Source organism: Scatophagus argus, chromosome 10 (genome assembly GCF_020382885.2).
Source record: "Scatophagus argus isolate fScaArg1 chromosome 10, fScaArg1.pri, whole genome shotgun sequence".
NCBI classification, from domain to species: Eukaryota; Metazoa; Chordata; class Actinopteri; family Scatophagidae; genus Scatophagus; species Scatophagus argus.
Genome location: NC_058502.1, coordinates 15,884,094 through 15,908,289, shown reverse-complemented (window position 1 = coordinate 15,908,289; position 24,196 = coordinate 15,884,094). Strand labels below are relative to the sequence as shown.

Below are 24,196 nucleotides of genomic sequence, written 5' to 3'. Positions count from 1 at the left end.
GCCGTCTTCCAGACCCAGCTGACTAACAGTCCTCTTTTCAGGAGTTCTAAGCCCTGTCGTTTGGGCAGGCGCCATCACTTCCGCCCCTTCCACCTGCCAGGTGCCCTTGCCTGCTTTAATAGTGGATGAAAAGTTGGATCCTGTCCCTGTTTCTGTGTGCCTGGCCTGCATCACAGTTCATTTCCCAGCCTCCTCTCTCCTCCGCTGTGCTCAGCCAAGCCTCTCAGCAAGTGTCTCTCGGCAGAAAAGCTCTGCCACCACACAAGGCAGCATCTCTGTGCTCAAACTCAGAACAACAAGCAGTCGGTTCCACAGTATAAATAATCACGTCAGTATTCAGTGAGTTTTGGAGAAAACTTGATTAAGATCTCAGACCTATTTAAGAGCTTTTTATATGAAACACTTGTACTTGGCACTTCTTTTTTTTTTTTTTTTTTTTGTCTTACAGCACTGTGAGTGCGGGCCAGTAATCAGACTGTAATGATCTGCCTGATAGTTACTCATATATTTTTTTTATTTTGATAAGAAAACACAGTAAATACTATAAGTAATATAACTATTGTGTTTGAATATCCTGTTATTCAAAAAATTAGCTGCTTACATCCACTCTTAAACAGAATGTGTAATCTTGATGGACACAAAGCTTTCTTCACAGAAACCCCTTGAGCTTACTGACAGATATTCACACCAACACATGCTTGATGTGTTGGTGTGGATAAAACATACATAGTGGCGTGTGAGATATCTGTCTGCATCTACTTTTTCAGTCTCCTCTGGCTCGCATGTATTCCACTGTAGTTACTTCGTGAAAGACGTCCTGGTATAACTACTTTGAAGATGAAGTTGTTGGGCCGAGTAGTATCATCAAGAAGCAATTAACAAAGGCACAGCTGGGCTTCCACTGCGGCTGGAGCACTGCCAAGCACTGAAACATGAGGGAAATATTTCAACTTGATTCATATCTTAAGGGATCTACTACCATATATAATTTAATATAAAATGGCTTATATTATTTTCTTTTATTTTTGTTCCAGTCTGTGGTTGTGTACATTTCTACATTATTTTATCATGAATGAACTTTCAGCCACAATGCAGTTAGCTGTGCTACTATAGTCATGCTAATGTTTTCCTTTCCTGTGAAATGTGTGATTACGTGATGACAAAGTGTGAGACAAAGGTGAGGTTGATGCTGTGACAACACCATCATTACTTCCTCCTCTCACTCCTACCTCTGAATGTGTGAATAACAAGATTACATTTTCTGCTGATGAATGGAGAGCAAATGCAATTAAAGAAAGCAGGAAGCCTTTCAGCGTGATATATACTGACATTCTGCTTATCATATAGGCTGTTGAGACACAATGCAAGATAAATCACAAAACTATTGGGTGAACGTGTACATTGTGTCGCCAGTTATCAAGGTTGCTTCTTAAACATTGCAATTTCAGTTTAGCAGTACTGGCACTGGATTTCTGTGGAATGACAGCACAAAAGATCGTAGCACAAATGTATATCTAAATCAAGTTTTCTTCTTAAATCAAAAGGTGACGAACTGCATTAGGACCTTTCCTTTACTACCATCATTGTTTTGTTTTTTTTTTTTGTCTGTACACTACATTTTTGTCCTGCTGTTGCTAGTGGATGTGGTTACCAAGGTAACATCTCCAGTGGCTTGTAATTTGAGAGTATGGTGCCCTGTAATGTTGGCTTCCTTTTTCTGTTCCACAGCACACAGCGTAAAAGGGAGCTTAGGGGGCGAATGCTCCTCAGAGCAGCAAACACTAAGACAGTTAATTAGGGTTTATGGAAAAATCAATATTGTGACAGTGGTTCAAGGAAGACATTCTCAATTAAATTTATTCACCACAACCTGCCTTTTTATCTGTTTGATTGTCATTCGTACAAATACAATGTGTTATAACATGCGATGTACATAACAGTAGTGCAAAAATTCCCAAAAGTGTCACTAAGTAAAAGAAATAAAATATCAATTATTATATCTAATATGACAGCATTTCCTAACATTTCAAACCAACCATGGCCAAATAGCTAACTCATTCTGGTGCTTTAAATAGAGTGCTCACTGTGTGCAGGTCCAACTAGACAAGAGAAGCAAAGGAATGGTATGCATTATACATTGTGCAAAGAGTGCATTACATTTATAGCCCCGTGTTCTCTCCTGAAGAGATGATTTAACAAGAAAACTTAAGCACAAGTGCATATTCTTGGTTAAGACTGGAAGCACTTGGCTTTTCAAAAGAAAGGCATTTCTTTATGGTATTTATCAGTGTTTTGACTTATTTAAAATGGCAAAACTGGACATTCCTTCAAATCTAAATTTATTTTACAATATTACATTACAAAATCATCAAAGTCTACCAGTGTAAGAATAGTTTGTGTATGTATATCCATTTTGACATTTTTCTGCAAATCATATGTGGACTTTCTTGTGTACTTGCAAAACTGTTTAGAGGTCAGAAGTCTATTCAAAGCAGCAAAGACCAATGAAATGCAAATTCAACTGTATGCATTCATGGAAAGCTCATTAAAAACGAAGTACGGCTGTCTGAGGATCCATGAATTAAGCAAATTCTGCCCTTAAAAAGCGCATGTAAATTTGCATTGCCCTTTTGAATTACAACATGGACTCTGTATTTACAAACTAAATGCAGGCTCCAGGTAAAGCAAACACAGAAAGTAAAACTGTAGATGAATATATCATTTTTATGGGGCATGGCTGTCACTTTAATTGAGATGTTGACTATTGCATATTCAAGTATGTGATGCACTAGGCTGCATTAGCCAATCATGAATGTGGTGGGATGCCATTGGCTGAGCTACTGAGAGAGCCGTGCACTGTGCTGTGAGGGGGGAAGCTCTATCTCCTCTGTGCTCTCTCATTCAACCTCAGTAGTCAGCAGAACGAGTGGCTGAGCAGCAACACAGCATCCCGGCTACAGCATCCTGCAGATGACTCTGCTCCGTGGACGAGGGGGAGAGGAAAGAATAACGAGTGCCAGAGAGAAAAAGGCAGATCCACAGATGACAAGAGCCTGAAAGGGGAAAAGGAGCACAGAAGAAGAGTAAGAGTGGAAATGAAAGGATTTGAGTAAGCACTACTGCCTGCCTGAGGACCACTGCAGCTGTACTAAATCTGGGGCTGTCAGGCCAACCCTCAGCAAAGCATTAAGTGAGAGAAGCAAGGGAGCAGAGGAGAAAAAGAAGTGACTGAAGAGCTGATTTCATCACTCTGAACGAGCAGGGATGGGAACCCAGAGAGCTTCTCCGGCAGCAAATCAAACTTCACACAGAAAAAGTGCCTTCGGATCCCCAGTCTGAGTCTGCCTCTTCAAAGTGAGAAAATCAGGCAAAACAAGAGAGCTACCCTATTGGTTCTTGAACGGTGAAACCTTGTACTGGAAATCTAACTACTGCACTGCTGAGTACAGCCCAGCTGCTGTCCTCTTCCCAAGTCCCCCTCGGTCCTCCTTGCACCTGCCTGCTCCTGGTGAATGCCTTCTTTGCGTGCTCTCCCACTGCTCGGCAGTTGAACACACTCATGGTCGATGCCAAGGGAAGGAACATGAAATGTCTGACTTTCTTCTTAATGCTTCCCGAGTCAGTGAAAAGCAAGTCAAGTAAGAGCTCCAAGAAAGGGAATGCCAGTGGTAGCTCCAAGCTTCCCCCAGTCTGCTATGAGATAATCACTCTGAGGAGCAAGAAGAAGAAGAAGATGGCAGCAGATATTTTTCCCACCAAAAAGCCGGCATCCACCACCACAGTGCAACAGTACCAGCAGCAGAACCTCAACAACAACAACACCATACAGAACTGTAACTGGCAAGGACTCTACTCCACTATAAGAGAAAGGTAAGCAGAGCCAACAAGCCTGTGTCTGAAGCAGGAACCATTTCTGCTGCTCTGAACAGCTTTCATCAACATTACATTCAGGGAAGATGAATTTGTCCTTTTAACTAGTGAAATTTCAAAAAGTTCAATAGATAAGAACTGCATGTTTGTGTGCAATTTTTTGAACAGAACCTCCATTAAATCTAAAAATGTATAGCAAAAAAATATTTATTTAAGCTAATCACGCTTGCATATTAAGGTCTTTGTGGGTGTGTGCATGAGTGTGTGTGTGTGTGTGTGTGTGTGTGTGTGTGTGGGTGTGTGGGTGTTCCCTCTGCCCTGCCCTCAATCTGCCGGAGGTATCTCTGTTTACACCCTCTCAGACTTAGAGGCTCTGACATAACAGAGGGTGGACAGGCACAGGGTGCGTTTGATATGCACAACAGGCAGAGGCTGCTCTGTCCTAAAAGCAAAATATTTACCTTGGCCTATCAGTAAAAGACCCCAGCTGTCCAGAGCAAAATGTGTGCTTTCCAACCTGGCTTTGTTGTCTCTCCAGAACATCATGGGGCTGTTTATCCACCCCTGTGACATGTTCCACTATTCAATAATATATGAACACAGCTTTATTGTTGGTGCCATTCTTTCACAGTGGGGATTTTCCATTCAGTTCATTGTCTAGTTTGTCAGTCTTAATGTAGAAAAATGACTGAGCTCTGCAATCATTTTTTGTATTTAAATGTGCTATGTAAGAATTTTAGAATACATAAATATCATGGTCATGCCTGACTCACTTGGGATGCATCAAATGTTCACATTTCTCCTGTTTTTAGAGTAGTTGAAATGGTAAAGAAACACATATTTTACCATTTTGGCATCTTAAGACTCTGGCCACTAACTGGTGTTGGAGTTTTATTATTCACCTAAGATGTTTATGTGCATATAGACCCTCCTTTAATGCAAAGAAACTACTTCTTTCCTCTTTCTTCTTTACCTCTTTAGGAATTCAGTAATGTTCAACAATGAGTTGATGGCAGATGTTCACTTTGTGGTGGGCCAGCCTGGAAGGACCCAGCGGCTGCCTGGACACAGAGTAAGAATTACATTAACCAGTAAAGTCACGGTAGCAGGAAATTAACAAACAAGCTATCAGGCCCAGTGCTGTTCATATCATGTCAGCATAAAAACAATCTTCCTCATTGCCGGCACTAATGCAACTAAAATCCTTTGTACTCCACTCTCACTTCCGCACCATGTGTCTTTTCGAGACAGTCCTCAATTATTTATGCAAATGAGGCTGAAGGATAGAGGCTCAGAGTGAGCGAAGGAGGAAGGGATATCCTCTTCAGCAGTCATCTGACACAGAATGGATCGCCTTTGTCTCTGCGTTAGTTCAGCTTTTCATATCCATCTCTGCAATTACTCAAATTTAAATCAAACACATCCAACAACACACAATCATAATGATAAGGCATAGAGTAAGGTGCATACAAATACTTTTGTACTCATTAAATAGCTTATCTTTTCAGTTTTGGAGCAAATCTGCAATAATTAGTTATAATTATTACAGCTGGGCCCATATTCATCCTGTTTATGCCAATTTTGACCTGCAGGTCGACATGACTTCTTTGTTTAATCCACCTTCTGACCTCATTGCTTTTTCAAGACGTTCACATAAATGATTAAGGTTTATAGTTGCCTGGACCTTGTGCCTCATCTAAAAGCACATCATTATGTCATCTCTGTTTGAATATAAATATAACATTCACATTAAATCCGCTAAGTGATTTTGTAGCCATGAATTTCGCTTGGCTGTCAATTCATCCCACATACACAGTCAGATGCATGGGTCATCTTTTGTGTTCTTTATATGAGACTCAAATGTACTATCTATGATTGGTAGCTGCAGTGCACTTTGTGCTTTTAAAGAAAGTAGTTACAGAGGGATACTGAGGATGACTTGACTGCACTTTATGCTGAGACATTATGCCAATGGGATACAATGATGTTCAGGGCAGCAATCTTTATTGTGTCCATTTGGCAGGAATTCAGATATGCATTATGATTTAATTTACAATGTTAAATCCTTACAAGATGAGGGATGCATCTAGCAGCTAAAAGCAGTAATTTATGTGAGCCTATAATAAATACAAAAGGTCAAGAGGCAAGACCAATCTCATTTGGATATGCTGTATTTATATACTAGTCTCTAAAATCCATATGAAAAAGCAACTGTCTTGCAACTGACCTGAAAAAAAAGAATGAATTGCAGTGTGTAACAACAACAGCAGCATTGTTTTCAAAAACCCTTATTTGCACAGTTTATTTTAGGCTGGGTTCATTGCAATTTGCTGCAGAGAAAGCCTGTGTGCCTTTTTGAGAAAATTTTATACCACCCACATATCCACCTACACATACTTGACTGAACGAACACACGCAGACACACACACACACGTGAATATACTTGCAGTGTAATTGCAGAATTCATAGCCTTGTATACAATGCTCATTACTGAAATGATTAGCAGCATTGTGTTGCATCTGATTTCATCATGAGTTCAGATAAGTCATTAATTTTAGTACACTGAACCTATTCTGCACTCTGTTCACTTGTGTTATCAGGATTTCCTTATTTCCTTTTTATTCAGCTGCACTCTTGTTCATTACAAATCTGCCTCCCTGTCCTCAGGGGGAAAAGCAAGAGTGAGATCTGCTCATTATGTGAGAAACTAAGCAGGTTCAATCTCTCCAGTGATTAGAGTTGAGGCACTGTTCAATATTCACAAAGAGATTTGTTCTTTATGTAAATATACATCCAATTTCAAATTATCTTTCTCTTTTTTGACCAAACTGTATTTCACATCATGTGATTTCCAGTGAAACTACAGCATGTCTTCATTTCTCTTTTCACTCTGTCACTTTGTTTTCTCTTCTTCTTCCAACAGTATGTTTTGGCTGTGGGCAGCTCAGTGTTCCACGCCATGTTTTATGGTGAACTGGCTGAGAACAAGGATGAAATTCATATTCCAGATGTGGAACCGGCAGCTTTCCTGGCAATGTTGAAGTAAGGATTCTCCTCCCTCTGAACTCTTCCATCAGCTGGCCCTGTTCTGTGATCTGACGATGTCCTTTATAAAAAAAATAATGTCAGCTTTAAGTACAGGACAGCTATTTCAATTTGATGTTGGTGGAAAAAAAAATCTCTGGTCCCCGTTTTGCCCTTATCCTGCCAGACAGATGAAATGAAGTGTTTCCTCTTTTATCTGAGAGATAGAATCTATATCTGTCCGTTTTCATTTCATTAAATTTTCTGTTTTTCATTGCTGAATCATTTCATATTCTTCTCTACCTCCTCCTGCCTGTTTCTCCATCACTTTCACCCACTTTGCAGTAGGTGGTAAGACAGGGATGTAGGAGGAATACTATTTTAGCTGGCTTGATTAGTCTGCACAGTGATTTCTCCATTTACAATCTTATCTCATTGTTTCCTGACATTGTTCTCCTTATTGCTTACAATACCATACTGTCAGTCATTTCAAACATGATCAATAATCATCTTTACAAACATGTCATTTCTGTGGTGCTAAATGTGTTGCCTGTGCTGAGAAAGTAACATTTTTGTGTCTACAGGTACATTTACTGTGATGAGATTGACCTGAGTGCTGACACAGTGTTGGCCACTCTTTATGCTGCCAAAAAGTACATTGTCCCTCACCTGGCACGTGCCTGCGTCAACTTCCTGGAGACCAGCCTGAGTGCCAAGAATGCCTGTGTGTTACTCTCCCAGAGCTGTCTGTTTGAGGAGCCAGAGCTGACACAGCGCTGCTGGGAGGTGATTGATGCCCAGGCCGAACTGGCGTTACGCTCGGAGGGCTTCTGCGACATCGACTCCCAGACCCTGGAGAGTATCCTACAGCGAGAGACACTCAATGCTAAAGAGATAGTTGTGTTTGAGGCAGCGCTCAACTGGGCTGAGGCTGAATGCCAAAGACAGGAGCTCACCTTGTCGACCGATAACAAGCGTAAGGTTTTGGGCAAGGCCATGTACCTGATACGCATCCCTACAATGGCTCTGGATGATTTTGCCAACGGAGCAGCCCAGTCAGGCGTGTTGACGCTTACTGAGACCAATGACATCTTCCTGTGGTACACAGCCGCCAAGAAGCCTGAGCTGGAGTTTGTCAGTCAGCCTAGGAAGGGCCTGACACCCCAGCGCTGCCACAGATTCCAGTCCTGTGCCTATCGAAGCAATCAGTGGCGTTATCGGGGCCGCTGTGACAGTATACAGTTTGCAGTGGATAAAAGAGTTTTCATCGCTGGTTTTGGACTGTATGGATCTAGCTGTGGCTCAGCAGAGTACAGTGCCAAGATTGAGTTGAAACGTCAAGGAGTATTGCTGGGACAAAACCTCAGCAAATACTTCTCTGATGGTTCCAGCAACACCTTCCCTGTATGGTTTGAGTATCCAGTCCAGATCGAGCCTGATACCTTCTACACTGCCAGTGTGGTTCTGGATGGGAACGAGCTGAGCTACTTTGGACAGGAAGGGATGACAGAGGTGCAGTGTGGGAAAGTGACATTTCAGTTCCAGTGCTCCTCGGACAGCACTAACGGCACAGGAGTGCAGGGGGGGCAGATTCCTGAGCTCATCTTCTATGCTTGATATCCCCTGTGCACACACTGGACTGATATTCAGTGCACTTACTCAAAACAGAAAATTGTCACTTTGTGCATAGTGTCACTTTCTCTTATTTATTTTTGTCACTGCTGTTAAAAAAAAAAAAGAAAAAAATCTTATCTCGGGCCTGTGAAAGGGTCTTGTGTGGTTTTAATTTCAGTGAATAGTCCACTTGATAAGGACCAGATAAATGTTTCAAGATGTTGAGTTGTCCAAGTATGCGGATGAACAAAAGTCATAGAAGAAAAAAAATATCTTGCACTAGATGTGCATGTATATATGAACATATGTAAATTATGAAATGTATATGATACCACAACTGTGGCCAATGCTGCCCACAAAGATATCTTATATGATGAATATGCTACAATATGCTTATTATTTCTATGCTTGCATAGAATGCACATATATAGCAGCAATACTTCACATTCTATACTCTGCAATGAGCATTTCGTGTCATGAATCAGTCTGGACCATTAGCATTGTAAATGAAGTGAAAAAGGCTGTGTGACATTCAATATCAACTTCAAATTTCATTAGACATTTGTATTTGAGGGGTTTCAATTGAATCTGCAGCTTTTCGATACTATAAATCTAGTAACAGGGCACTTAGAGGGGGCTTGAGGAGCCTTAGATTAGGGAGCACTAGATATAATGAGACACATAACCCTTTACAGTATCTCTCTGTAGCATGTTGCTCTGCACCTGCACTCATCTCAGCCACTCCTGTGAGGTTTCATTCAGATTAGTTTCATTATGTTTACAGTGACATTTTACTTAAAGTGATCACCATTTGTTAGTACAGGTAGAGTGAATGATTTCTCTGGTTTTCCATATAAATCTGTCTGCATTGCAGTACCTACAGCATGGGCAGAACTGTTCCATTTCATCTAAGGTGTACTACTAATTGTTCCGGGCGCCTTGGTTTTGTTTACAGCAAAAAGATCAATGATTGATTCAGTGTTAGAGGCTGTTAATCTTATGGACTTTTACTTCCCTTTGTTTAAAAAAACCCTGTGCACTCTGAACTGCTGAGCACTCCCTCCCAATGTGATTATAAAGTATCAGTATTTGCAGAAGCATACTGTTTATGCTACAGGACTGCACTGATGTTGGTTTGTAATTGAATTGTTATTTTGTTTTACTTGTTCTTTTTAATGAGGCAGATCTTTTTGATTTACTGTGCTACTTAATATTTTTTTCTGGTGTAGGATAAACGTCCACAGGCTTGTCGGCTGATGATAATGGATGGACGAACTGGTGTTCATGTCCTGTGTTTACGTGCTACAGTGCTGGGAGACCAACGAATGTGTACGATTGTTGATGATGCAAATAAAAAAGAAGTGGTACATATTGGTTGTACATCCCATCTGTAAAAAGTGATAATGCTACATACTTTGTCTGAACTTTGTCTGAGACAGGGACAGATGATGCCCTTCTGGCGCTGCAGCGATTTACAATGTCAAGGGAAGCTGTCTGTTGATTGATGATCCCTATCTTCATGTCACTTATACACCCTCCTTTTTGTCTGTCACACTCCAAGCCTATTCTGCATACCACCGAACTACACAACATTATACCTCCCCACTCATTAATATGAATTTTAATAGGCTACAACTCTAAAGTATGACTTTTTGATATGCCATCACTTCCGCAAAGGTGTGAGACACTGACAGCATGGCAAATAATCTCTACAATGTTGAACTTTCACGGAATGCAGTCACAAACACATGGCTGTCATATATTTTCAAGTCTCAAGAGATACAGAGAGGCTTATATCACATTTTATTACTTGAACGCCTAAAAACTCTAAAGTGTTGAATTCCCGGCATACCACACTGGCTGTTTGACCCAAGGGCAATCTTGATGTGTGTATCTGTTGATAAAAACACTTTTAGAGGTGCTGCACCTGTTTTGCCCATTAAGTTAAAATTTCACAGACACAGTTGCTCACGCACTTACAAAACACTGGATGAACAAAGACACTTGCTTTCCGCGAGCACCTCTTACGCTGTCAAGCTCTAATATAAGATGTGTCATTTACTGAATCTCGAGATGAATCATATCTCTTCATTCCTGTATGTTCAAAAAGATAATCACTCCAGGGAACTTATGGCAGGTACTTGATTACCAAGACACTCAATAACACTGAGACCCAGTTTGACATCGCCAATGAGCATGAAGCCCTTGATGAATTGAACTCAATATGTTGGGAGACTCAGTGCTTCAGTGAGATTTTTCATGATTGTGGTGCTAATGTCGTAAGCGAGATCATTAATTGCACCGAAGGCAGCAGGGGACAAGAATGTGCCAGGATCCAAGAGCAGGTCTGTTTTCAGCAGATAGAGACATCTTTTCATTATGAGAACGAAACTGATGTGTGGCAACACTTTCACAGTTAGTTTTGCTTTGATTCAGTGAAAATATAAAACTGCATGCAGGGGTTCATATGTAATTTGTGTCACCTCTAAGGAAAAAAACAAAACAAAACAAAACCAAAAAAACAGAACTCTGGAGAGACATTTTCCTCCTTTTATTGTCGTGGATCAATTGCTACTCAGGCCTATCGACCTGACATTTTTTTGGTGTTCACATTGAGCTCAGAAGGCCCAGAAGAGCTGCCAGAGGCTACCAGCTCCCTGCCAGAAGCATGGTGGGAACAGCTCTGTTCTTCATGGAGCACATTACCAAAAACAAACCTTTGGATCAATAGCAAGACTTCAATCAGCAGCTGTGTTGACAGCTCTAATCACTTGCTCTTACAAAGTAGACAAATGTCTTCTAAGACCCTTTAACATATAAATCTATCATATATTTATTATGTGATTACTATATTATACTTACTGTAGTGAAAACATAGTTATTTTTTATTTTATTATTGTAGAAAACCATTTTAATTCTATGAATGAAAAGCAATTAAATCCTGTGGGGCTAAGAATAAAATGCATGGTTAGGCATCTAATTAGAATTAGTTTGTTAGTAAAGGGAAGCACAGGAGAGATCTGGCATACTCGTAAGGAAGTCAGTGTGATGATTTAATACTAAACATTAATGTTACATATGTCACACAGTCTTTAGGATTGCTCACTCTACAGTGCTGGCATCCTCTTTCATTTTACTACTGAAATATTAACAGATAGTTCAAAGGGTTCACAGACTTGCATCTGTTTATCACAGTATAGAATCATTCAAATGTGACTGTGGATTGTGTACCTAACATAGCCAAGCTTTGGAAAAAACATACGGTTGGGGGGGGGAGTTGCTCATTAGTGACACAGAGTGGGCACATATTGCTCAGGAAAGTCTCATTGAGGATTTAATTACTGTTCAATACGAATTAAGGATGAAAAGATTCAGTCTGACATGAGGGAGGAGTGTGGATTACCACTAATCAACATTCTTAATGCTCTGTAATACTGATTGTTCCAAGTGCAGCTAAATCTGTGAACAGAACGAAAAGGTCCTTCTATATCTAAGAGGGGTGATATTCTTTCCTAACTCTACTCTACAAACACAAACAAGCACAAACCATGACATCACTGACTAGGAGGCATGTTACTGTGGTGTGGGGTTAAACCAGAGAGAAATGTTTCTGAAATCCATCCAACAGAAAAAAAAAAAAAAAAAGAAAAAATCACACAAGGGAAAAGAAAATGGTGAGAGGGACCATGTTCTGTTGCTTTACCGTATCAAACATCAGTCTGTTCACTGCAGGCAATCACATATCCACTCCCGAACATTTTTATAATTTCCATCCTAGCAAAATGTCAATGAATTAATAATGGCCAAAGAGAGAAGGGGAAACACAGCTGTGGGTTTAAAGAATTCATCAAAGAAAATAATTTAAAAATATGATTTTTAATTCACCAAATCTCGAAGGAAACCTCAAAGCCCCCTATTCCCGTAACTCCCCTTAAACCATATGTTTTCTCTAAGCATGGGTTACATTACAGTACAGAGTATACTGGTGCATTCTAAGTGCAAAAACTGCCCAGTAAGTGTTATGAAAGCATCTGGCAAGGGCTGCTGAAGGTTACAAAGAATTGCTGTAATCCTGACAGATGTAAGGGAGTCTGAACCCCCCCCAGCCACTATCCTTACTGCACCAACCTCAGTCCACTGGCAGCCAGTGAAGCAGGGACAAGGCAGAGGGTGAGAGGACAATGACAGGGAAAGCGGTGAGTCTGTCAGATAAAACATTCATTCCCTGGATAATTATCACATAGATTATTAGTGGACCATCCAAGTAGCAATTAATCATATGTGAGAATGGCAAAAGGTCACAAAGATCAGATGCAAGGTGTGGGTGGAGACGAGGACACAGACTGGAGTTTGAGTGATGATAGCCACACCATTGTTTCTTTGTCATCCCCATTCCCAACCCTGCAGTGCTAAAGTCTTGCAGAATGCACAGGATATTATTCTCAATAATCTCCTATCACAGAGCTGTTGCCTCTAGTCGTATGTGTTTAGGATACACTGCAGGAGTGAGTCTGCCATTGTGTGTCTCATTTATCTATTTATTTATTCATTGGTACCAGGCAGAGCTAAATCGTTTCAACAGGCTGGGACATTGAAAGGCCAGCTTTTATGTTAGATTAGCCTGTTTATAGCGATGTCGCTCAGCTCCAGGTGGATCAATATGGCTGAGATTTCTGGAGGTAAGCGCTCTGTGGATCAGGTGAATTATGATTGCTGAAAGAGTGGAAATATGCCTTTGGTGGACAATGGGAGCTGCAAAGCCCATTCAAAGCAGTCAAAAATACAGACAACATCACGACCGAGCATCGGGCACACACTGGAAGTAAATTCTATTACCTTTCAATGGTACGGCGGTAAACACCCTGTTTACATAATTGTGTGTTTGTCCTATGAATTATGATCTCAGAAGGTATGTGAATGCTGCACTCAGACAAAAAATAGTTCTTTCGGGCACTCTGAGAGCTGAATTTGTTGGTGATGCATTATGCTAATCAAGCTATTTATCCACACAACTATGGTCTCATATACCTGTCAACCACAGCCATTACAGCAAGGCTTGATCAAAACCTTGAATGTCGGCAGCTTCCCACTGAGAGAGGTGATGAGGTCTGAGCATGCTACTTTTTTGTGTGTACTCTAGAGCCTCTATTCATACTGAAGCATGTCCTCTAAGGCAGCTCCATGGCTTTGATTGTATGGAGTGAGAGGGCCCTTCTCTCCCCAGGGTCTGATATAATGAGAGTGAGCTTACTACACATGATCTGCGGCTCTCTCAAATAAGATACTTGAAACAGCTCGAGCCTGAAACAGTACAACAAACAGCACTGATTCATTTGTACACATGCTATGGCCCTCTCCCTCTCTCTATCTCTCTCCCTATCTCTCTAAGTGAGCTGTATGGGGGGCGGGGGGGCTAATGTGTTTTAATGTGTGAGAGAGGGTGATCCAGAGATGGAGAAAGAGCATAGAGAGGCATGGAATTCTAGCTTTGTGAGCATCCATTCAGAACTCGAACACAGGAAATCTGGCTTTCAAATTTAATTATTTCCTCTAAGGACAAAGAAAATGTGAAGTGACACATTTTTAAATGATTGCATTCACGGTTTGCATTTGTACAAGTATGAATGGAATGGAAATGTACTGTATAGTTATTGCCAGAATAATGCATTAACTGCCTTTTCCCCTATTCACTTAATATCTGCTGTAGCATCTTATCTCTTGGCTGCTTGGAGCCTGGCAATCAAGAGAGACATAATACTGGCAACAAGGTATTGCTTTTATCAAACAAATCAGAAACTGGACTGGACTCAGCACAATTTAACAGTGCCACCGAGATGCATTTCTGTCCCTGAATACACATTTCTACAAGTGAATTTTACTTTCTGAATGCCCATTTTCTCTCTATTTAACCTTAAAGTGACCGAACATTCCTCCATATTGGCAATTTAAGCATGAATTACTGAAAGAGCATAATACGTCTATAGTGGAGTGATAATGTGCTAGAGTTCTTTGAAATCCAACTGAGCTCTACCAGCCTGCTTTTTGTGGCCTAATTTAAGAAGTGGAGCGCTATCTCCTGTTCTTCTGCCCTTTTGTATGTCCTGCTTACCACAGGGAAAACCAGTTACTGTATCTAAAAGTCCACACAATTAGCACTGTTCAAAAAGCCATTACCTAGGCAGTTCTGTCCTAATACACACTTTAGAGGCAAGTGTCACACAATTCATTATAGCTTTGCAGCAGCGGCTCTGTGTTGAATCAAAGAGGGATTGACAGTAATACACCTGCATTCACAGCAGCTCCACATCTCTGTAAGATGTCTTTATAAACATCCCCGCAGCTGCACGATTCCAGCCTAATTGTCAAGCTGATGATGAATCTGATGTTGGTGAAGCAAAGAATCTTTTCTCATCTTACCATTAAGTGAGATAATTAGCTGCAGCTGCCTCAACTGTCAGTAAGAAAGCCAGTTTCCAAGTTGCTCTAAAGCGTCTGAAGTTACTTCCCTCTGTTGTACTGGATAAAGAAAAACATCACTTAAAGTTTAAATGCAGAGTAACATCAAATGGTTGCACTTTATCAGTAAGACCGATACCTTGTCTAATTGGCAGGTGAAGGTGAGAACTGAATGTTTTGTACTTTTCTATCATTTCAGAGATTTACAGGAAATGCCATCAGTGTTCGTCTGACCTAACTAAAATTCTTCCCACCTATGCTTTTTTTTTCAGTGAAGCCCCAGCCTATTCCCTCACTGCCCTCAATAATGGCCTCAATTTAAGCTTTACTGTGCCTTACCTTCCCCTTATTTTCCCTTCCCTTTGAGATACCAAAGCTTTTCTCTCTCTGAGCTGCTGGAAATAATCACAGGACATGAGATGAATGAAAGCGTTGCGTTTTATGAAACATTTCCTGCTCAGTGTTTTTGTGTTTCGCGTACTGGTGCATGTGTTATACGTGCTTTGTGCAGAGGGAAGCCAGGTGACATCTCTGACAAATGCATCTGCTTAGACTGTAGTTGTGATGAAAAATAATGAAATTATTTGAAAGCCATAGAGAAAGATAGCATCAGACTTCCATTTGAGGCACTCATCCTAAAGGTGGAATATACACCTCTGCACACTACACCATACATGACTATCTGTGTGGCAGGCTCAGTGGAAGTTCTGCTGAATCTGCGATGTTGTATTGTTTATCTAGTAGACGGTAGTAGTGGGATGAAAGGTAGAATAACAACAATCATGGGTATAATCACGTTTATAAACCCCAGCATAAAAGTGAGATTTACATTTTTTCTGATCACCTGAGAGTAATAAACAGGAAATGAATCACGAGAAATCCAGCCCAGTCGTCAGAAAAAAATGTTGGCATTGTACGTTTCTGAAAACAACGTTTCTGTGTTATATTTTTACATTTCACGTGTACCATATTAACATTTCTATAGTGACTTACCTCACATTACATTTATATGGGCTGAGTGCCTCATCTGGAGGTTAAGCTTATGGTGACGACAGCAGACCACTAATAAAAGCTAACTGGCCACTGGACACTGTTTTAGCCACATGGCAGGACTCTTCCAGCCATGTTTGTGGTGACAAACCCAAGTATTTTAAACCAAAACATAATCTCATCCCATTCCTATCCAAGTGGTTTTTGTGCCTTACTTAACTTAACCTAACCAGACCTTAAACAGTATTGTCACTTAGAACATAAAATTAGAAAACTGAAATGGAAATTGAAGATTTAATTTAAAAATATAAATAAATACATTTTGAATAGGAAACGTAAATGTAATATATACAGAAAAGGACAATGCCACATTTTTGTTGGGTTAGTGAGTCCTTTGGATTCTCTGACAGATAACTTATGTTGTTGGAGATCTTGACCACCTCACAGCAACAAAGAGTCAACAGATTGGTGCTCCAGTGGTGCATCTACTTTCAGCATAATTTCTCTGGCTATCAATTATTATGTTGTCACCAAATTCAGGACTAAAATGAGCAGAGCAAATCCATTCATAGGTATCCACTATTAAAATACTCTAAAAACATGAAACAACAGAAGGAAGTTAATTATGCTCAAACTGTGCAAGGTTAGGAAACGAGGAAATCTGCACTGACACTGTTAGCAAGGTACTGTGTGAATAATTAATATCTTTCATCAAGCATCCTCCTCCTCCTCCTCAAGCATCTCTCTGCCCATCCCTATACATGAAATATAAAAAGGCCAAGTAAGTCAGCTCAGCAAGATTGGAGTGGAGGGGATTTTCCTCCAGTGTGCAGCGCTGCACCTCCAGCAGCGCTTATGACCAATGGAGGAGGAGGGGCAGCTGGGGTTCCATTTCTCAATGATGAAATCCTTTTCATCATGCCTCTTTTGCATAACAAAGGTGCATAAAATGCATTATATATGGCAAAGTGTAAGTGTGAACCACCACACGAAGGCTGTCTTTCCGACGTAGCTCTCTATTTCCAGAAATATCCGCCATTGCCTTGCAGAGGTTAAAAATATCACCACCCACCATCACCTCAACATGACAAGTGTGAACAAGTTACTAATATTACATTTAACGCGATTAGAGCTCTCGTGTAATTTCAAAAGTAATTTACCCAACGACTACAATATGTGAGGATTGCAGACAGTCTGCTGCATCCTGATGTTATTCATGCATATTTGAATACATGTCATCATGAACCAATGATTTGTTTCTTTCGACCTCACACGGAGTTCAGTGAAGCACAGAGAAAGAGCTGTAGGTTTGTAATTTTTCATCAGAGGTCTATTATGCTGATAAAAAAGGACAGCATGAAAAGAAGGGCCATTACAGATGAGGATTCATGCCAGGTGTCAGGATAATTTAATCGCGCCACTAAAGACAAAGAGATGGCCTGAGGGAAGCCTCTCAATAACAGGCCTGACTTCAGATGACAAGTGGCACAGTAACCTGTGATTGAAGGTACAGGCAGGGGGCTTAAGGGCAGCCTCACCCTGCACAAGTGACGAGACTCAGTGAATTAAGGGGTTCAAAGACACGAAACATGTTTTTTAGAGATAATTGCAAGTAAGAAATAGACTTATCATATCTGGATTTGAAAAATGTAGCAAGTGAGACAATATACATTTGTTTTTCCCTCTGAAATCAGCACATGCAGTGTCACAGCTTCAAAACAAAGAGAAGAGGCAGCTTGTTTCCGTGCTAAACATTAGGGATGTGGGAGGTAGAGCATATGTGCAGGCTTCACCCAGCTCTTGATAAAGCAGATATCTCATTTTCTTTGTGCCATGCTGTTTTTCTCTACAGCTGAACCAACTGTGATCAACATCTTCAGATGCTTCTCTATTTAAGAACGTATCATTACTGTTTAGATCAAGTTGATAGCTGACAGATCAGATATGCCCTGAAAACGATATTCTTGGTAAACAGCAGATGAAGCAACACAGGTTTAAAGTGTTCGTGCCAAAGCCTGAATTATGTGGTCTGATACATGTCACATAGCAAAACAGTTAAACCAAGATTCGACATGACATTTATCAGCAGAAATGACCTGAAAACAAACAAACAAACAAAAGTTAAGCACCATAAGACCAAGCCTGGGCAGGAACTCACAGACGCTCAACCTCCTAGGAAACTCCACCTCATGGTCCTTAAATCCCCTTACAAATAATCGTCACAACAGCTCCATACGTTTTGTATGTTTGTCCAAGTCACATGATTAGCTGAGCGTACAGTAGAGCTCCTGTCAAGGCTCATCTGATCTATTTGCACAGCCTCTTTTTTTTAGTTCTAGACCAAAAAGTTTAGGTTGAAATGATGACTTGAATCTCTGAGAGGAGCTGGCTGAACATCTGCAAAGCACAGATTTGCAACATGACATGCATGCGAGTGAAATAATTATGTCAGACATTCCAATCTTAATGTTTGTCACAGTTTAAAAATTTATTTTCAACCCTTCAAATCTCATCATCTATTGTTTTTATGTGTGACATAATCAAAGCTGATACTCAATGTGCGCTGCGGTTAAATATATCTTGATGGGAGAAAGGTCGACTGATCTTGAAAAATCACCGGGCGGGAATGAATGTGGACACAGGCAGATGCATTAGATAAATTATGCTTAAGCAGTGCTCTCTGAGTCATTCAGATATTCAATACAGCACTTCAGGACCCCAAGAAGATTTGCAGGATTAGAGGTTGTAAGCCAGGCCAGCTCGATATATTGATCCCCCCTTCACTGAGAGCTGCATTCAATTTCCCAACAATTAGATGCACCTGAAGGTTAATACGGTGCTTTGTTAATCTGTTGTTTTGTGCTGTCTAAAACTAACTCTCTCTCGCTCTCTCTCTCTCTGTGCCTGTTTTGTTCTCCACTGCATATGTTGGTGCCACTCTGTTGGGTTGAAAGGGTCAAATCTCTGGCACAGCACTATCCATACTGGTTTAATAGAGGTCATTTAGTAGTTGGTAATGCCATGATATTAATGCATTAGAGGAGCAGCTGTCTCTCACTGCTAGCTAAGTACTCTTGATCATTTCTAGGCAGCATTACCGGCCCGAGTAAATTAGGTTGGTGCCCATGATGACCTTGCAACTACGCTGACTCCTCCCATGACCGCAGTATGTTTTTAATATGTCTGCCTATTATACCCAGTGGCAATTTTGCTTCCATCCATCCTCGTATGCTGATTTCATATTCTGAGGATGTTGCGGGACTTACGGCTGTGTGAGAATGAAATTTCTCTCATGGGATCAGGGGGATATTTCTCTGGTGTCATATACATTGGGCTCCATGAAAACAACATTACACGTACGGTTGAAATGAAACCTCCATAATGTTATCCATTTTTATTCATAAGAAGCTATGACATGCCTCCCATTGGTTCCTGTGTATGAATTGCAGAGTGGTGGAGGGGATTTTTGTAGCAATTCTCAGTTATAAATCAGGGACAACTGAGAATTATGGGGTCAACAGAAACATAAAGTGGTAGTGTGTCCATGGACGTGTAGCACACATGGCTTGATACGGGGCTCACACGTGTTCATTTTATACCACTGCAGCCACAGCCAGCCCAGTGAATTCATACAGCCTAATCTCTGCTGAAAGTGAGCGGCAGAGCGAGGAACGGGGCTGATACCGACCAAATAGGAAGACAGAGATTAGCTTCAGAGGTTTTTGCTGCCGTCTGCTATTTTAGGGGGAAACTAATGGCAACTGAAAAGGGAAACAATGACTCAAGATCTGAAGTAAAAGTAGCTGAAGCGGACATGGGGAATAAAGTAATTCATACCTTTCCAGGTGAAAATGCAAGATAATGCTTGCAGTTCCTGTCATAAATGTTCTTGTATAATTTTTGTTCTAAATGCATTATTACCATTAAACTAAGCGCACCGAACCTTTCCGTCAAAGCTGATGTTTGAAACTATAACAATTAAGACAGGGCAATAATTGGCTGATTTTCTCTGTCTGAGCACAGTGAAAGGGTTTCACGCAGCAGCTGTGCAGAGGCGACAGTCAGCTGGAGCTTCCAATATTCGATGCGTAAGCTGTCAAAGAATTAGGTCCGATGAAAGTATCACAATAGCTATTAATTTTTTGTTCTTAAAAGCCTCATTTTTAATGTGGTATGGCTAGTCGTACTCTTTCGCTCCACTCAAAAATCCACCTTCAGTGGTCAACCGTTTTGAACTGTTCACCACATATAGAAGTGACAGTACTGCTTACTAGTTGAGATAGTATTCATGATGTTGTCCCCCCCACAGAACAGAACATTAACCTCCACTTCCATCAGTGTGAAAAGGTGACAGGAAATCCAAATCACTTTCGTCCATTCTTCCTGTCAGCTTTCAGTCATTTTCACCTTTCACCATCCTCCCCTCAGCACCAGCATATTGTCACCTCTGCTACAGCTGACTCTGCAAAACTGAGAAATGAGATGGAGTGCGAAGGTGGTTTTACTGCATGTACGCTTGTGGTAGCAATCCACAATGTGTGGCCATTAAGGTTGATGTTACAAACTCAGATGTCTCTAATCAGTCAATATTTCAATAAGATTGATATTACTGCAATGCCATTTAAAGGCCACTGTCCTCACTGATGACTGATAATCCATGAGGTAGCCAATGACTCATACAAAGAGAGGTAAGTCCTGCACGAATGTATGACATCTATATGTTCCCCCCAGGCAACTCATTCACACCATTTCCTGCTTTAGCTGACATCACACTGCCATTTTTACGAAGCACAGCGCATGTGAGGCATCCCCTTAGGCGAAAATTTCTTCTGTAGCATATGTTCGTTCATGTGCATCTGACCAGCAGTAAGAACACAGTCAAACAGAAGTCACTGCAAAGCATATAAAGTCTCAGTGCAGATATTTCTCACCTTGGTTTTTACACTATCCCATAGAACAGCTAATTTAAGCCATTAATTCAAACTCACACTGTTCCCAGAATCATTCCATTTTCTCATCTCCTCACACACCCTCCTACTACCCCCCAGCGGCGGTTGGAGAAGCGGTTGGGGGTACTGCCTCGGTAATTGGAGAAACCTTCTGAAACATGCAGATGAAGCTGGGTGAGACTGAGAGGAGTTAAAGTGGAAAAGGAAAACGATCCAGATTCCTAATTATCCACCCCTTTTCTCCTATTCCTTCTTTCTTGCTCTGACGGGGTTAGAGTTGTACAGTGGAGGCTCCTTCTACTTCTCATGCTGGCCTCAGTATAATTAGGGACAGTGTACAGGGCTGAACAGGGTTTGATGACTGCATGAAGGCCTGAGTGAGGAGGGGGTTCAGAGCAAAGCTGGGGCTTTGATGGAAGGGTTAAGAGCACTTTCAGCAGTTTCTTACACATGTTACAACTAAAAAACCCTGTCAGCTGACACAAGCTGCCTTACTTCAAACTTGGACATGGTGATGCAAATGAAATGTGGACACTAAGCTGCATGCAGAATATGGTTTGAAACATTCAAATACAGTTGTGTATGAGACCTTAAGGTAATCAAAAGCAGGTACAGTTCAGTGCATTTTCAATACAGGGGAGAGAAAAGGCAGCCACAAATAGCACACTGACATCAGAAATAATATTACTCCATTGCAATGAAAGAGAGCCAATTTCAATGAGGTGACATTCATTTCCTTTCAGGGGGTGAGAGGAGGATGAGATAGGCTGTCTTCTTTTTAATATATCTAACAGTGTCAGCGCCCTGGTAGCACACGGCAGAGGAAAAACATGGGAAGATATACTGTAGTTTACTATGTACATTACCAGGCACTGCACAGAAATTGTTGCTATTTGCATAAACATACAGTACAATTTGGATAAATATCTCACGGTATGTGTGGTGACCAAGTCTCCGTGTTTTGCTGTTTGTATACTTGTCTCAATGTGTACAAACTCTTCTCATGTCTTTGTGAGTGGTTTTAAAATTCAGGACAAATATTTCCATTTTCCATACGAGACAACCAGCATGCGCTAACTGCTGCTACGATTCAGTGAGTCAGGAGGAGATGCTATTTTATTTTTGATGGTGCATTAAAGTAGAAAGGCCAAATTGAATTGTGGGCATAAATTAACCAAATAAGGACAGTATTTCTATTGTGTGTGCAGTGTTCCACACAGAAAAATGTAGAGCACATATAGCACATTGTGTTGTTTTGTGACCAGTTCATTTTTCTCTGTCAGTATATATATATATCTATCTATATATATATACAGAGACAGATATATATAGAGAGATATATATCTATATATATATACCCCTATTTTTATAAAAAATATTTCACTGTATTTTACATTGCTGATGGTTTAAGTCTATATTCTAGTTTATTTTCCTCCAGGCTATTTCATCTGTAATAAACATACACACCTCTTTGCAAAAGCCAGTTCCCACTGAAATGATGGGTGCAAAAGCTCTGCTGAGCATTCTTCCTGTGGTTAAACCACCTACCGCAGCTAAAGGAGACTCGGTGCTACCCCTCTTGGCTCAGGCTGCTCTTATCGCCCCACCACGAGGCCGTAGAGGGGTAATAGGATTGTGGTGCACAGAGAAAGTGCCATGCTCACCAAGCAGGGGAGGGCTGAGGCACAAGTGTGAAGGGCCTCTGCGGCTGTCCACCATCATGAAAGCAGAGAGGAGCAGGCGGGGAGGATGTGTTCTCCTCACCCCATAAATAACCCTGCTAAATTGCAGGCTTTGGAGGGTCAGTGGGACACTGGTCTGCCAGTGTATATCTGCAGGCCTGGACATAACCTGTAATCCTACAGCACAGAAAACGAACAGCACAGCAATTATGGCAAAATGTCTTTTCTGCAAAATGGAAGCCGGGGTGTTTATGAGCTTGGAGAGAGCGAGACAGAGAAAGAAAGAGGAGAGAGTGAGTTGAGGCAGGGTGGGGGTGATTTTATAGTTTGTAGTCAGTGTCTGAGTGGTACACTCCTTACTTGGCTGGCTGCGTCCCAGCTGCAGCACAGCATTCACTTTGTAGTTGGAGGAAGAGGATTAAAGCAGCACTGGGTCACATAGGGATGGGGGGGGGGGGCAGATGCAGGGGGGCTTTATGTGACAGACAGTCGGATCACTCTGGTTTCGGATGCCGGTTGGATGTGACTGGTACCAATCGTTCAAAGATTAAATACTGACTTTAGAAGTTGCACAGATTCTCTGACATAATTCGAAATCAGAATCCTGGGGCACTATGTGGAACTATGTGTTTCCGTTTGCCCCTCTACAATGCATTTAGTGCTGCAGGGAAAACTATTGCACCTGTCGACAGTTAGGTGAGTCGGTGAGTATTTTAGTTACAACAACACCCCAGCACTCATGGGAAGGGCAGTAAAAAGCACTGCAGGTGGTGGAAGACTGAGAAGGCCATACCAGTTGTTTTGATAGAATATGAGTGGCCTGAGGCAGTCAGCAGCGGATGGAAATCTATAGAGAAGATTTAGGGTTATTACTGAGAGGCAGGCACAGTGTAACACTGCAAGATGCACACAGGCATGTGCTTGATATCTGTATCAGATTGGTGAGATACGGTCCATCCTGCCAAGGACTGATTAATTTATCTCGAAGTACCATAAGACATACAACAGGTAGAGCCAGCTTAAAGCTTAAAAATACAACCTACAATAGGATTAAAGGTGCAACACATCTAATTTTTAATACCAATTTTGCAAAGAAATTATATTTGTTCATTCTGCCTTTTCTGTACCAGATAAGCATGATGAGATCAGAATGATTGGAAATGACTGGCAATGCCTGCATGCAGACCCTGTGGTAGCAGCATGGTCATGGGCACACATACAAGTGAGTTTTTGATTATGTTGAAGTGCCCTTTCATTTACACGCAATAAGCTGTTGCATTGCTTGTCGTACTTAGTTTGATTGATAGAATTGTTTGTTGCTCACACTCCCATCAGGGCACTATCATCTGTTTTTGCTTTTTATGGACGGCACAGAACATCTCTCTCACAGAGTGGCTGTGATTTAGAAATGCAGAGGAGAAAGCTAAAGGGTTCAACACTGTGAGCTAAAGAGTTCAGCAGTGTGGGTGACTGGGTGTGCAGAGCTGCAGACACAGCTGGAAGCTGCAGCAGCGAAGGATCACACAAATCTGCACTTTCACCTTCTGGTTCTCTGCACTAGACAAATTCAGCTTTCTCAGGAAAATTGTCTTAAGATCACCATATTTCTGT

General features: G+C 41.1%; 1 protein-coding gene and 1 long non-coding RNA gene across 2 annotated transcripts in view; one reads left to right on the top strand and one right to left on the bottom strand.

The window, feature by feature from the left end:
* Positions 1-2,955: 2,955 nt before the first annotated feature.
* On the top strand, positions 2,956-8,511 carry btbd3b (BTB (POZ) domain containing 3b). The gene is made up of 4 exons (XM_046401094.1): positions 2,956-3,870; positions 4,852-4,942; positions 6,794-6,912; positions 7,479-8,511. Exons 1-4 carry the CDS (start codon positions 3,560-3,562, stop codon positions 8,509-8,511), a joined length of 1,554 nt encoding a protein of 517 aa, XP_046257050.1. The 5' UTR covers positions 2,956-3,559.
* LOC124065598 overlaps positions 6,873-24,196 on the bottom strand; it is a 51,909-nt gene continuing 34,585 nt past the window's right edge. Inside the window, exon 4 of the long non-coding RNA XR_006844457.1 lies at positions 6,873-6,976. This is a non-coding gene — a long non-coding RNA (uncharacterized LOC124065598). The remainder of the gene's footprint in view (positions 6,977-24,196) is intronic.

Coding starts and splice junctions, on each gene's coding strand:
- btbd3b (XM_046401094.1), top strand. CDS start 3,560: ATGGTCGATGCCAAGGGAAGGAACATGAAATGTCTGACTTTCTTCTTA. Junction 3,871..4,851: donor TACTCCACTATAAGAGAAAG/GTAAGCAGAGCC, acceptor TTACCTCTTTAG/GAATTCAGTAATGTTCAACA. Junction 6,913..7,478: donor GCTTTCCTGGCAATGTTGAA/GTAAGGATTCTC, acceptor TTGTGTCTACAG/GTACATTTACTGTGATGAGA.